Source organism: Beauveria bassiana (assembly GCF_000280675.1).
Source record: "Beauveria bassiana ARSEF 2860 unplaced genomic scaffold BBA_S00064, whole genome shotgun sequence".
Lineage (NCBI taxonomy): Eukaryota > Fungi > Ascomycota > Sordariomycetes > Hypocreales > Cordycipitaceae > Beauveria > Beauveria bassiana.
Genome location: NW_007930899.1, coordinates 1 through 13,940, shown reverse-complemented (window position 1 = coordinate 13,940; position 13,940 = coordinate 1). Strand labels below are relative to the sequence as shown.

The 13,940-nt window shown below is 55.4% G+C and overlaps 7 protein-coding genes across 7 annotated transcripts; 4 read left to right on the top strand and 3 right to left on the bottom strand.

The window, feature by feature from the left end:
* Window positions 1-1,197: 1,197 nt before the first annotated feature.
* On the top strand, window positions 1,198-2,544 carry BBA_09717 (3-deoxy-7-phosphoheptulonate synthase; the record flags this gene model as incomplete). The annotated part of the gene is made up of 4 exons (XM_008604814.1): window positions 1,198-1,206; window positions 1,307-1,361; window positions 1,438-2,340; window positions 2,390-2,544. The coding sequence occupies 4 exons, from the start codon at window positions 1,198-1,200 to the stop codon at window positions 2,542-2,544; spliced, it is 1,122 nt and encodes a 373-aa protein (XP_008603036.1).
* Window positions 2,545-3,155: 611 nt separating this feature from the next.
* BBA_09716 (zinc finger protein) lies at window positions 3,156-4,422 on the top strand (the record flags this gene model as incomplete). Its single annotated transcript, XM_008604813.1, has 2 exons — window positions 3,156-3,681; window positions 3,767-4,422. 2 exons carry the CDS (start codon window positions 3,156-3,158, stop codon window positions 4,420-4,422), a joined length of 1,182 nt encoding a protein of 393 aa, XP_008603035.1.
* A 968-nt stretch (window positions 4,423-5,390) lies between these two features.
* Window positions 5,391-6,386, top strand: BBA_09715 (methylthioribulose-1-phosphate dehydratase; the record flags this gene model as incomplete). Its single annotated transcript, XM_008604812.1, has 3 exons — window positions 5,391-5,530; window positions 5,691-6,212; window positions 6,293-6,386. The coding sequence occupies 3 exons, from the start codon at window positions 5,391-5,393 to the stop codon at window positions 6,384-6,386; spliced, it is 756 nt and encodes a 251-aa protein (XP_008603034.1).
* A 199-nt stretch (window positions 6,387-6,585) lies between these two features.
* BBA_09714 (Sec20 domain-containing protein) lies at window positions 6,586-7,975 on the bottom strand (the record flags this gene model as incomplete). Its single annotated transcript, XM_008604811.1, has 2 exons — window positions 6,586-7,570; window positions 7,671-7,975. 2 exons carry the CDS (start codon window positions 7,973-7,975, stop codon window positions 6,586-6,588), a joined length of 1,290 nt encoding a protein of 429 aa, XP_008603033.1.
* A 243-nt stretch (window positions 7,976-8,218) lies between these two features.
* BBA_09713 (39S ribosomal protein L53/MRP-L53) lies at window positions 8,219-8,697 on the top strand (the record flags this gene model as incomplete). The annotated part of the gene is made up of 2 exons (XM_008604810.1): window positions 8,219-8,525; window positions 8,585-8,697. 2 exons carry the CDS (start codon window positions 8,219-8,221, stop codon window positions 8,695-8,697), a joined length of 420 nt encoding a protein of 139 aa, XP_008603032.1.
* A 214-nt stretch (window positions 8,698-8,911) lies between these two features.
* On the bottom strand, window positions 8,912-10,460 carry BBA_09712 (inorganic pyrophosphatase; the record flags this gene model as incomplete). Its single annotated transcript, XM_008604809.1, has 5 exons — window positions 8,912-9,053; window positions 9,105-9,188; window positions 9,241-9,584; window positions 9,655-9,774; window positions 9,924-10,460. The coding sequence occupies 5 exons, from the start codon at window positions 10,458-10,460 to the stop codon at window positions 8,912-8,914; spliced, it is 1,227 nt and encodes a 408-aa protein (XP_008603031.1).
* A 798-nt stretch (window positions 10,461-11,258) lies between these two features.
* Window positions 11,259-12,319, bottom strand: BBA_09711 (sphingolipid long chain base-responsive protein LSP1; the record flags this gene model as incomplete). The annotated part of the gene is made up of 2 exons (XM_008604808.1): window positions 11,259-11,618; window positions 11,687-12,319. 2 exons carry the CDS (start codon window positions 12,317-12,319, stop codon window positions 11,259-11,261), a joined length of 993 nt encoding a protein of 330 aa, XP_008603030.1.
* Between the last annotated feature and the right edge of the window lie 1,621 nt (window positions 12,320-13,940).

The following is a 13,940-nucleotide window of genomic DNA, read 5'->3' as shown; positions in this document are numbered from 1 at the left end:
GTCGTATATATATATATATATATATATATATATATCACATGTAAATGTACAATCTAGTAACGATATTTCGGCTAGTTGAATGAGGAACGGAGCTTGCTTCTGCTCCGTCTAACTCAATGACAATATACCCAATTGCAAACTGACAGTGCTCTTATTTATACTAAACGGCGTGCAATGTTGAAACGACATGGTAAGCAGTTCTGAGTCAGAACAGGGTGGTGGCATGGAAGCAAAGTATCGAATATGCGTTGGCGTTTCACCTGACTGGCCTCGAAATAAGACTTAGTCAAACGCAACAGGGCAAATGTACGCCAAAGAGCAGTGGCAGCTGGAAATGACGGCAACGATCAGTCTAGGCTGAGGTGAGTCTGTTCTGTAAATGATCAAGGTGGCCAGTGTTTGGTCAATTCAATTGGCTCTTGATTTTCGATAGAACGGTTTGCCGAGCCTTGGTGCGTGGGTCTTGTTAGGCTTTGCACAAATCGACCTTGTGCAGATGGTCTACCAAGATCTGGAGATTGGCAAATCAACCAGCAATCTATATATCCAGTGCCTATTATCTCTCGCATAGAGGTATTAATAATTATGATGAGCCTCTGCTTATTACTTCCACAGCGATTTAGACAATCGAAAGCAAAAAAATTCCAAACTGTCGGTGGCCGCTTCTGCACTGAATTCTACCTACATATCGTCGGTGCACCCACAGATGCGTCAGGCAATGCAAGCCACATCATGCCACTGCAAGGGCAAATCTTTGGCTGCATCACGGTCCGATACCGTCAACACGGCATGTGCCGCCTTGTTGCGTGAGGCCGTCTTTCCTGCCAATATAAGCTCTGCATGCAATGTTGGACTTTGATGAGGGCATTGGCGTCCAATCGCGCAGCTTTTATTGACCACCCTCCCCAATCAAGTAAGCTCAGCATACACATCTGTCCCAGGCGCCCCGCCACATCGACTCATGGCCCTCCGGCTCCGGCGCATTTCCCACGCCTTTCCGGTAGGCACATGAAAATTACAGTCAGTCAGTGTTTCTCATTCTTGGCGGGTATTTAGAAAAATTTCCAATCTTCATACATGCCACCACCACGACGCTCTTGCGCAGCTCTACAGAAAAGAAAGCTGCATCAATCCATTTGAAACCAACCTGTTGTTCATTTGTTTATTGTGCACGTTCCTATATACCCTTTTTGCATCATGGCTTCGGTACGTCAGGCCAGCTCTTGCGGCCCTTACCCCGCGACATTTTTTTTTCTCGGCGACTTGATGGCGGGGTGACTGACGTTTGCGCTTTTCCGCGATGCAGTTCTACATTGAAAACAAAAACGTCGGCAACCAGGCCGACTCTGAAGATTGGAGAAGTACGTCTTTTTTTTTTCTTTCCCTTTAACCACCTCCTTGCCCCAGTTTGCGCATGCTAACGCAGTCCCTGCCCAGTTCGCGGCTACAACCCTCTCACCCCTCCCGATCTGCTTCAGCACGAGATTGCGCAGACGCCCGAGTCGAAAAGGACGGTGCTCGAATCCCGCAATGAAGCCGTCGCCGTTGTCAACGGCACCGACGCCAACAATCGTCTTCTCGTAGTTGTCGGCCCCTGCTCTATCCACGACCCCGAGGCGGCGCTCGCTTACTGCGACCTGCTGCTGCAGGCCAAGGAGAAGCACAAGGACGAGCTGCTCATTGTGATGCGCTCCTACCTCGAGAAGCCGCGCACGACGGTCGGCTGGAAGGGCCTCATCAACGACCCGGACATTGATGGCAGCTTCAAGATCAACAAGGGCCTGCGCCTGGCGCGCCAGCTCTTTGTCGACCTCACCCACAAGGGCATGCCCATTGCCAGCGAGATGCTCGACACCATCTCGCCCCAGTTCCTCGCCGACCTGCTCTCCGTCGGCGCCATCGGCGCCCGCACCACCGAGAGCCAGCTGCACCGCGAGCTCTCCAGCGGCTCCAGCTTCCCCGTCGGCTTCAAGAACGGCACCGACGGCTCGCTCGGCGTCGCCATTGACGCCATTGGCGCCGCAAAGCACCCGCATCAGTTCCTCTCCGTCACCAAGCCCGGCGTCGTCGCCATTGTCGGCACCACCGGCAACGACGACTGCTTTGCCATCCTGCGCGGCGGCACAAAGGGCACAAACTACGACGCAGCCAGCATCGCAGAGGCCAAGGCCGCACTCGAGAAAAAGGGCGTCCGCCAGCGTCTGATGGTGGACTGCAGCCACGGAAACTCGCTCAAGGACCACAAGAACCAGCCCAAGGTTGCCGCCGTCATTGCCGAGCAAATTGCCAAGGGCGAAAACGCCATCATGGGCGTCATGATTGAGAGCAACCACAACGAGGGTACGTTTTTCATAATTTCCCAACTTATAGTTTTTCTAACAATGGACAGGTAGCCAAAAAGTTCCCGCCGAGGGCAAGGCCGGTCTCAAGTACGGTGTCAGCATCACTGATGCTTGCATTCATTGGGAGGATACTGTCAGCGTTCTCGACAACCTTGCTGATGCAGTTAAACAGCGTCGTAAAATTCTGAATGGATCTGCTTAGGCTTTTCAATATGTTTTGGTATCGTTACGCATGTCATGATGGATTGGATCTAGGGAATTACGGGCGATTGAGACGCCACGGGATGACAAAAGTTTTCTTTGTTACAGTGCATATGCTTTGACTCGATACGACCAAAAGCCCAGCGCTTGAATGAGTTGGAAAAAACCATGTAAAAGAATTAAAGTCTGCCTCAAAATTGGCCTCTGAAATGATCATCTGTACTTTAAATAACTTTTTCCGCATTTGTAGTTGTGTCACGGTGGCCCGCTGCCTCGCCGAGCCAGCAAAATTGGGCCAATGGAGCGCCGTCTCGCAGCAGCCGGCGCCATGGCAGCAAACACGATCCAAAAGCGCATCATCCCCCCCTTGACGCACCCAACATCTCCTGCTTTGCTATTTATCCATCATCACCGCACACGACCATTGACGCAATTATCCAACCACCGACGCTCTTTTTCATCTCTGGGAGCGCAGCGCTCATCTTCCCGCATCGCGTGCCATTGCGAATTTCTAGCAAGCCCGGCTCGACGCGAGTCGCACCGCAAACTCGCCTCAATTCACCCATCCATTCCTTGCTATAACAAGTTGCCATTCTCGCCACGCACACGGCCATGGCCCGCGGCTACTCGCCCCCCGAGTCTCCGCTGTCCTCGATGCGGTCCTCGGAGCATTCCGATGATGACGGGCACGACTTTGATGACGCCTCGTCGCGCCCGTCGAAGCGGCTCAAGGTCGACGGTGCCTCGCGGGCGTCGCGCGCATCTTCCACTGCCGTCCACGACGTCGAGCCCGACCAGGACGTGCCCGAGCCGGACCCTCTCGAGGGCATGTCGGACTTGTCGTCGGACACGTCGGGCGACATCCCCAGCTCGCCCGTCAACGCGCGGCTGGACGAGGAGGACTTTCAGGACCAGGTCAGCGTCTGCGACTGGGACGGCTGCGAGGCCGGCGACCAGGGCAACATGGACCGGCTGGTCGAGCACATTCACAACTCGCACATTGAGAATCGCCAAAAAAAGTACACGTGCGAGTGGAAGAGCTGCCCCCGCAAGGGCCTGACGCATGCCAGCGGCTATGCACTCAAGGCACACATGCGTAGCCACACGAGGGAAAAGCCTTTTTACTGCTACCTGCCAGGTGCGTCTCGATACTTTTTTTTCTTTTTTTTTTATCCTTTTCTTTGGTTTCCTCGATGGATGACTGACCAAAACTGCTGCTATAGAATGCGACCGATCGTTTACGAGATCTGATGCCCTCGCCAAACACATGCGCACCGTCCACGAGACGGAAGCCCTGCGCCCCTCGGACCCCGTACCCAAGTCCATGCAGGCCGGTCCGCCCGGCAAATCGAGCAAGCTCAAAATCATCATCAAGACGCCGCAGTCGCACAGCCACGGTGGCAGCGGCGTCGTCGGCGGCGAGGATGGCTTGGACGAGCTGCCCGGCCACGGCGAGGACGGCAACGCCGACTACTTTACCGCGCTGACGAGCGAGCTCTTCTCGGCCGACGAGCTCGCCTTTTCCGTCGACAAGCTGTACCGCAAGTGCTTCTGGGAGGCCAAGTGGGCGGACGAGGTTGGCGCGACGCTGCAGCGCGAGTGCCGCGAGTGGGAGGAGGTATACTACAAGGAGTGGCTTGAAAAGGAGACGCTGCTGTCGCAGGTCATCCAGAGCGAGGTGGACTGGCACGAGCGCCGACAGGCCATCTTAAAGGGCGAGGCCGACGTGCATGTCGGCAACGGCGCGGCAACGACGGTGGAGGCCGGTGTTGTAGAGGAGAGCAGGATGTCGACGGAGCAGGAGAATGGCGTTGCGGTAGGCAAGAGTGCGAATGCTGCCGCTGCTACTACTACCAAAGCAGAGGTCGTCGCCGCTTAGGGACGGCGCGGCCGCCACTTTTACATTGATCCCGCGTCGGTTTGGCTGTCGGAAGGATACAAGAGGGCTAATAGCATGGCACGTCAAGTCTAACGAGCCAGCCGTGCAATTCTTTCTCTACCTAACCTACCCCCCCTTTTTCTATCTCCTTGTAACCCCCATGTACTTACGTAGCTAATGCATAATTGCCGCCGCACACTGCACCTCTGCGTTCTTTGTGATGCAACAAAACACACTGAAAAAAAGAAAAATTTGACTCTTGCCTCGGAGCTCACACTACAGCAAAGGCGGTCTACACGCGACTGAATGTACAACAAAAAGCTTACGAATAACGGCGTGAGTGTGCTTGATTACGCGGGCAGCCCCCCGAACGATTTGACAGAAGATGGGCACTTGGGGTTTTTTTGGTCGACAAGAGAAACACGAAGGAAAGATTAGAGCTATGGATCGCTGCTCTCTCTCTCTCTCAACTAGCAGTTGAGGAGTTGTCAAGACATTGCAAAAATTTGTGTTTGGCTGTCCCAAGATTTGCACATCCACGCCAAATCATACATGGGTATAGCTCTGAATTCACGCCGCTTTGCCGAATCCCGCCCCAAGCCAACCAAGCCAACCAAGCCTGGCATGCCAGTCAACCAACCCTCTTTGACACAATTTGGAGATGCATGCTTTGGGCTTGCCAAAAAGATTCCAAAATGAAACCATCTGTCAAGGATTGAGCCTTGCTGCTGTTCACCCAGTCAACTCACCCCCCGCGCCGCGCAGCTTGGTCTCGCCCCACATTGCATCAACCAGCAAAAATCGCGACTTGCTCAATCTTTTGCACTTTTGTAGAATCGACTCCCGCAAAACTCAAAAGCTGAATACCATTTCACACCAAAATCTCTTTTCATCACTGTGTCAGATTGATCAATTCAAAAGCCCCAAGTCGACCCTCCTCAGGGTAAAAAAAAAAAAACATAATAGCCATGGCCGACGTCGAGGCAGACAAGCTCGTCATTTCCGACGATGAAAACCACCCCGCCAACCTCATCCCCTCGCTCTGCGCCAAGTTTTGGACATTGGGCTGGGTGACGGGCACCGGCGGCGGCTGCTCCATCCGTAACGAGTGCGTCTTTCTCCCCTTTTCTCTTTCTCTTTCTTTTTTTGTTTCTTCTTTTCCATCCCACATCCTCAAACTCGTTTCCGCCCATGCAATATCTTTGCCTGCTGCCCCTCCCCCCGCTCTTACATCCCGCCCCCAGCTAATTCAACCCTCCCGATGTCAGCGATCTCGTCTACATTGCGCCCTCGGGCGTCCAAAAGGAACTCTTAAAACCCCTCGACCTCTACGTCCTCTCCCTCTCCGCGCAGAATACCCCCGAGCGCACCTATCTCCGCGCGCCGCCGCGCTACAAGCCCAGCCAGTGCACTCCCCTCTTCCTCGCCGCCTTTACGCGCCGCGGCGCCGGATGCTGCATCCACACGCACTCGCAATGGGCCGTCCTCGTCACGTTGCTCCTAGAACAGCAGCAGCAGACGCAGCAGCAGGGTAATGCGCGCGTTTTTGAAATTAACAATATTGAGCAGATTAAAGGCTTTGGGCGCGGGTTTCAAAAGACGGGGAATCTGGGGTATCATGATACTTTGAGGATACCCGTCATTGAGAATACGCCGCATGAGGAGGACTTGACGGAATATCTCGAGGCGGCCATGGAAGAATACCCGGATACGTATGCGGTGCTGGTGCGCAGGCATGGCGTGTACGTATGGGGGGACAATGTCCACAAGGCCAAGACGCAGTGCGAGAGGTATGATCAACCCCGTAACCCTTTTCTCTTTTCTTTTCCTTTTCGGGAATAACACGGCTAATGGGTGCATGTCTGGCCAGTCTGGATTATCTCTTCCAGTTGGCCGTCGAGATGAAAAAGCTGGGCATTCCCTGGATCAGCGACATTGCTCGCATTGCTCCTGATAGGACGTAGATGGGGTGCTGCTTTCACCATGTGCTGTGTTTTGAGAATGAGGGGAGTGGGAGTCACGGGGAGTTTCATCAACAAAAGCGTTGCAAAAACGTCAAGAGTGTCTCGCCTTCAACAGGGCAGAGACTGGGCATCTTTCTTGGGTCGTCATTATTCATCTTTGGGAGTTTTAATGTACATATTCGTCAGTCAAGGAACACTTTTATAATTCGTCCCTTTGCAGCACAGGCTCCTCCTCTGTGCTGGCGTAAGTGCCTTGACCTTGCGCCTCTCCCAGAGGTTCTTCATCACCCGCCGACTCGTCTTGGGCGGGCTCACTCGACGCCTGTTCCAGCACCTCTGCTTCCTCAACCGCCTGTTCTGCCGCCTGTTCTACCGCCTGTTTTATTGCCTCGCGTACAGCTTCCACCACCTCTTCCTCCTCATCCATCTTTCCGTCCCTCGACACAACTTTTACCGTCGGCAGCGCCTCGTCCGGCATCCCCTCAGCCTCCCTCTTGTCCTCTGTCACACCACCGCCCACTGACCCTTCTTTGACCACGTCTGCCGGCGCCCTCCCCTTTGCCAGCACCGCCCTCGTCGCCGTGCTTCCGACGCCAAACAGTATCCGCAGCGGCAGCAGCACCAGCCACCACAGCGGCCCGTACAGCAGCCTCCGAAATACCAGCCACGCAGCCGTGGTGGCGAGCATGTAAAACGCCGTCTGCAGGTACCACGTGTCGCTCTTTTGCGAGCGCAGCAGCGTGCCGAGCAGCTCACGCGACCGCCCCAGCATCGAGTCGAGCGAGCCGTAGCTGTCGTCGAGGCGCCGCAGCGCCGCCGACGACTCGCTCAGCGTCTGGTGCGCGTACTCGCTGCGGCCCAGCTCCGACGCGACGAGGTCGTGAGCTCGCCGCAGCGACGCCGTCACGCTGCTGCTCGCGCCCACGGTCCGCTGATCCTCCTCGGAAAGCCCGGACCGACTCTGGTGGATGCTCCGGGGTTGGTGGTGGCGGGGATATATTTGCTGCTGGGTGGTGGTGGCAGCGGCAGCGGCAGCGGCAGCAGTCTCGTCGTTTTCGTCGAGGGGTTCGGATTCGGGGACCGGTGCGGAATATGATTGGAGTAGAAGTTTTCGCTCGAGCTTTTGCACCTCGACCAAGTTTCTTTTAGCTTGTAGCCGCGCTTTTCGAAACGCTACGCGGAGTCTACCAAGATTCTCTAGTTAGCACGCAAAGAACCCGAAAGGAAAAAAAGAAGAAGTGGAAGAAACAGAAACAGTCTCGCCTAAATCATGTGCAAACATACTTTGTAAGCTCAGTGCCCACGCGCACGACGCCTTCCATCAGCCTCTCCTTTTCGTGGCCGTCGGGCCGCACGTAGTTGGCCTCTTCCCGGAGCAGCTCCTGCTCCTCGACGCCGGCTTTGAGTAGCTGCGCAATCTCGGCGCTCAGCTCGCCGAGGACGCCGCCATCCTCGTCGTCGTCGGTGCTCACATCGGGCACCGCACCTGGCTGGAAGGTGAGGTGGGCGAGACGGTCGACGAGCGTCCGGAGCTGGCCCGTCGAGTCGTGGAGGGCCGTCAGGCGCTCCTGCAGCCCTGCAAACGACATGATGGTTTTCGCGCGGCCGGGGGGGGGGGGGGGGGGGGGGATAGAGGTGAAGCAGAACAGACAAAATCAAAGAGCTTATTAGGTTCCGATGGATTTGAGATTAGGAGTAGTCTTATTGGGTCCTTGCGATTTGTCGTAGAATGAATTCAAGCCGTTTGATATCGGACCAACTTCAAGCTGTCCTCAAAGTAGTGACGAAATGCCGACCTGAGCTAAAAGTTGTGGTGGAGCACGCGAAATGTTATGCAACAACCGGGGCTCCGGGGCCGCAAGTTCGCCCAAACCTTTGACATTGGCTTCAAGAAAAGGGACAACACTCCCAACCCGATTGCTTTCAAACGCCCCGCCAATTCCTCGACGCCCGACACAATGATTACCAAATACATGACCGAAATCACCGCGCGCTTCAATCCCTTTTCGGCGTGCGCCAAGCCCGCGCGGCTGTTTCTGACTTTGCTGCCGCCGAATGCGCGATCGAGCGGGACGACCATCAACACGACGCTCCTGCCGCGCACGTCGACGGAGCCGAGCTCGGTGGCCGTCAAGTTTAGTACGTTCTTGGTGTGTGGCGGCAAGTGGCAAGGTTGCGTACTAACTGTGTTGAAACAGAGGACGGCAAGGAACTAAAGTTCAACACGGGCAAAATCACCATCAAGGGCCTGGTCGAGGAAATGGACCGACATTCGCGACAGCTGCAGAAAAAGGCTGATCTTTCAGATTGAACATCGTGTACAATTACGAGCACATACTTTGCATTTTTGAACGGCGTTTTATGGGACCTACAAAAGCCACCTACTACCTCGCCTGGGCGTAGGATAGTGTACAACTAGAGGATCAAAACTTTTCAAATATATTTGCCAGAAGCGTTTTGCCTGGTGTCAAATAACGACGCCACATGATCCTCCTTCCACACAATTTTTTCTTCTCATGGCCCGCTTAAGCAGAGGCGCCGCTGATGAAGAACCACTTGTCAATGGAGCTGTCAATCTTCTCAGGAGGAATCTCCTGGTTGGCAGGCAGAGGAGGGAGCTGGTCGGGGGTGATGCGAGCAGGAGAGTGAGACACGGTGACGTTGGCGCTGTCCAGTTGTTAGCATCATGCGACATTCGGGGGAAATGGTTCAACGTACATAGAGACGTCGCCGGCGGGGGTCTTGCCAGTGATGAGACGTTCCCAGGCCTCGCCGCACTCGCGAATGACGTCGAGGGCATAACTAAAAAAATGTCAGCAACGAATCTACCAAGTCAAGTACTCAAAAATCTTACGCCTTGTTCTTGCACTCGCCGGAAAAGGCAAACTGGTTCTCGGGCTTGCCGTCGGGGATCTTGTAGATGCGGAACCACTCGTTGGTGGCACGAAGGAGGCCAGGCAGGTGGCGCTCAACGTCCTCAACGTCGTTGAGCTTGGGAGCGAGCGGGTCGTTGACGTCAATAACGATGACCTTCCAGTCAGTCTCCTCCTCGTCAAGGAGGGCCATGACACCGAGAACCTTGACCTGCTTGACCTGGCCAGGGTAGCCGACAAGCTCGCCAATCTCGCAGACGTCGAGAGGGTCGTTGTCACCCTTGGCCTTGGTCTCGGGGTGGACGGAGTTGGGGTCCTCCCAAGTCTGCAAAGCCGCGAGAGTTAGTCACGGTGAAGTCGCGATGAGGTGGTGTGTATTGTATTTGTCTGCATACCTGGGGGAAGGCACCGTAGTTCCAGAGGTAGCCCTTGTGGGGGAAGCAGTTGCGGACGAAGCGAAGCTTGCCCTTCTTCACATCCTGCTTGATGGGGTTGAGGAGTTCCTCCTTGGAGATCTACAAAGAATACGTGTTAGCAGGTATCTTGGACCCTTGTGACGCTCGTATAGCAGGCTGCGTCATTTCATCGCGGGGTTAAAAACGAAACGCGACGACCGGGCAAACGGCCTAGCAACCTCACGGCAAGAGACAGGACAGCAGCGTACCTCTAGCTTGCCATTAGTCCATCGAGGAATCTCGACAACCATGTTCAGAATGGTCTGCTCCTGATTGGCGTAGAGCGGGATGTCGTGGAAGGGGGAGACGGGGACGCCATCCTTCTCAATGTAGACTCGGTGCTTGAGGGTGTTGGGAGCCTCAATCTTGCGGACCGTGTAAGCGGACGAGGACGCCATGGTGGACAGGGCACGGTGCGTGCGCGGCGCGTTGCTCTGGAGGTGATTTGCGATTTGAGAGGTGCGCTGAAGTGGCGATGGGGAGGAGGAGAAGGAGGAGGCGGAGGAGGGGAAGCGAGAAGAAGCTGCAGCAGAGAACTTGGTGGCAGATGGAGGGGGCGGGGCGCCACCAGCCGCACCACCACCCAGACCCATCTTTGATGAGGCAAGGCGAGCGGCCGTAGTAGAGGTACCAGTCAAAATCGTGCGGCGCCGTCCTGCGCAGGCGCTGACTGCGTGATTGGCCCGACCCGGTAAAAGCGACACACGGTGTAAGGCGTGATGCTGGAGGCTTGTTGGCGCTTTCATGGAGAGGGCCAGGATAAAAAAGGGACAAGGCGGGAAAAGACGACAAGAGAACCAGACAAAACGACGCGGAGCCCCCGGGAAATTCAGGGTTAGCCGCTCGGGGCGCGCCGGTCAATCGCGGAGAGCAGAGAGGTTGCACCCGGCCGAGGCTGTTTGCGATTGAGCGTTGAAAGGAAGGACGAGAGCCAATTCAAAGAGGCCGACTTCGGGATTGGGAAAAACGCTCTTCGTTGCACCGCGAGAAGACGACAACGAGTAGATATACCTGGGAACCAGCAAATGAGGAAAATAGGGGCGGCATTTCTTTCTTTTAGTGGATGGGGCGCCGCCGAGGACCTACACAGCGCTGTGGCTTTGCGCCCTCAGGCCTCAACGGTCCCCAAGGGTGTTAAAGTCGATGGCGCAATCTACGAATCTACGGTCATGCATATCTATATCAGCATAATCCCGGACGATAATCAATATTGATAGCCATGAGATTAAAGATTAGCCAGTATGATCAAGCATTTGCACTCGATACTCGAGTACCATGCGAATGTACAGCCATTGCAATTTTATCCGTCGCCTAGAGTTGCCCAACAGTGGCCGCTTGCAACTCGACATCCTCAGTCTAGCGAACAAAACACATTCAAGCAGGCAGGGGATATGATGCATTAATGATTCATAGCCTCCGTTACTATCAAAGCAAATACTCCTTTAAAAAAGCTGCCCTCCAAATAAAAGCGAGACAGGTGCAGATAATCGTTCCAAAACCATAGCATTAGGTATCAATCACGCCAAAGCCCGTCATCGCCCCAATTAAACGGCTGTGGCCTTCTCAGCAACAACATCGTCCACTTTGAGCTCTGGTGCCTTGCCCTCATCCTCGGCGACGACTCCAACATCGGCACTGGTACTCTGGGTAACCTCAGCACCCTCGGCGTGGTAGTGGTCAGTCTCGGGCTGCCAGTCGCGAAGATCGTCCTCGGCGTCGTTGAGAACCTGGCGAGCCTGACTGGCGTGGTGGTAGACGGGTTTGGCGTCACCGGGAACAACTGGGGTGTCGTCGAGGAGCTGGAGCAGACGGCGACCGTGCTTGGCCAGGATAATCTGCTTCTCGGCGCGCTCAATGGTGGCGGCAAATTCGGCCTCGTACGCTTCTTTGAGCTTCTGACGAGTCTGTTGGCGGATAAGTTAGCACATGAATTCTTTTGTAGACTGGCTAGTTGCCAAAAAGCTCTACTTACAACGTTGGTGAGCTGAGCCTCGGCGACGAGGTTCTCAGCCTCGGCACGGACAAGCTCCTGCTCGAGAACAACCAGCTTGGCACTCTCGGGCTCCTTCAACTTGAGGCGCTGAATCTCGTCGGCAATCTTGGCTTTGCCGTCGCGGCTGGGCTGGACGCTCTTCTCCGTGTTACGGATGGCCTTGAGGTAGCCGCGCGACTCGTCAATGGCGTGGGCGTACGTGTCCTCTTGCTCGCCGATCTCGCTGAGGATAACGCCCACCTTGTCGGAGACGTCGTTAATAGCCTCGTCGCCGGTCTGCTCGCCCCACTCGGAAAGCTGGGTAGCAATAGAGACGCGCTCACGGCCGGCGGCCTCGTGCGCGTTGATCAGGTTGTTCTCCGACTTGATGAGGCGAAAGAGCTTCTTGGACAGCTCGGGCTGAACAGTGCCGCGGAGCGAGCTGAGAGAGAAGCCGCTCATCTTGTTGGCGCCGGCGCCGGCGGAGTTCTTGTTGGAACCGCCGGATCGGATGGAAAAGGCGCGGTTCCTGTGTGGAAGCTTCGAGTCAGTCAGAGACTCGCTGTGAGAGGACGAGTGTCGGCGAGAAATGAGGCGCATCAAGGCACCGTCGTCGAAACTGCGACGGCCCATGATTTCATGAGGCAGAAAATAAAAGCGACCAGAAAACAGAGCGTAGGAGATTCTTGACGCTGTGGCGACTTACATTGTGAAGGAAGCTCCGCGTAGGATATGCGAGACTGCGACACGTTAGCAACGGCGTGTCTTGATGAGTGGCGGAAGCTGCGGGTTGCCCGTTTGCGCATTTTTTTTGAGCGGTAGGAAGCTCCTTCCGTGGCAGTGCAATCGAGGAACGACGTACTTGGAGATTGACAAGGTTATTAGCAGACTTATGAACTTATGCCCTGCAGCTTTTGATATTATTGCAAGCGAAGCAAGGATAAAGCTTGGGTATAAAATCGAGTCGAGCTTCAATGTGCAGATGTGATCGACAAGTTTGGCGGAGCTACGACGTGCAAGGCTACGAGCATATATTTAAGAGGGCATAAGAAAAAAGGTAAGATCCAGTTATGACGAGAACCTAAGGCCAGCTCCGGCACCTTGCCACGAGACAGCAGCTGGACAGCGAAAACCTTGGCTGGCTGTCAGCGACGTGCGAGCTCTCAAATGGACGAGAGCGGCGGCCTTGGTTGTGCTGGAGGCGGAGGGGATGGGAATGCGTCATGATGTCATGCAAGCGGCCCATGGCGGCGTCACCGCAGCGAAAAGAGGCCATTGAACCCCGCCCCCGCCTGGGTAGCTAAGCATCACCGCAGCCTTGGGGATGATCAATTTGTGATGAAAGCTGCCGTTTCTGAAGCTGATCAGAAGCTCGCAACTTCAATTGGATTTATCCTCGCTGCAGCAGCGCTCCCAATGCGACGCGGCCTTGGCACTCCTACACCGACGCCAACTGCTTGTCAAACATGTACACACATTGGCACCCAAGATAAACGGCACTTTCGATCCTTTGAATTGAATTTGATGATGTAATGCCAATCTATACCGTTGGAACCAAAAAACAATAAAATAAAAAAAATTCCAGGCGCCCACGACTCCGTTTTCATTCTCCCCGCCCTGGAACTTGTCTTGCGTCATGGCCAATGCCCCGTAATTCTCACAAACCTAAATACAGAACAACCAGAACGAAAGCGCCGGCCCCAGGCTGTAGAAGCTGAGAAGAAGTAAATAAATAAAAAAAGACTCGCGCGCCCAGGCTTCGGGGACGATAAGAACAATGGGAATTCTTCCCCGGAATTCTTCCCATGCTGGTGAACACACAACTTTGATGGGTGATGCGCAGGCAACAGCTTGCTGTGCCCGCTGTCATTATGTTGCTTTGCGAGAGGACAGGCCGGTTTAAAAGCCACCCCCGTGGCGCCCGCCGTGATGACCACCACCTCCGTGATGACCTCCTCCATGATGACCTCCGCCATGACGACCCCCAAAACCACCCCCGCCGCCGCCATAATGGCCGCCGCCGTGATGGCCACCGCCGTGATGGCCACCGAAGCCGCCGCCGCCTCCGTGGTGCCCTCCCCCGCGAACCCTTGCCCGCCGCCGCCGCCCATCGGACCCATGCCCATGCCCATGCCACCACCTCCCGGTCGCCGTCCCCCACCAAACAGACTGCCGACGACCGCCGCCGAGACCGCCGCCGCCGCTCTGACGACCACCGCTGCCCAGCAACCCTCCCAGCATGCTCATGCCGCCG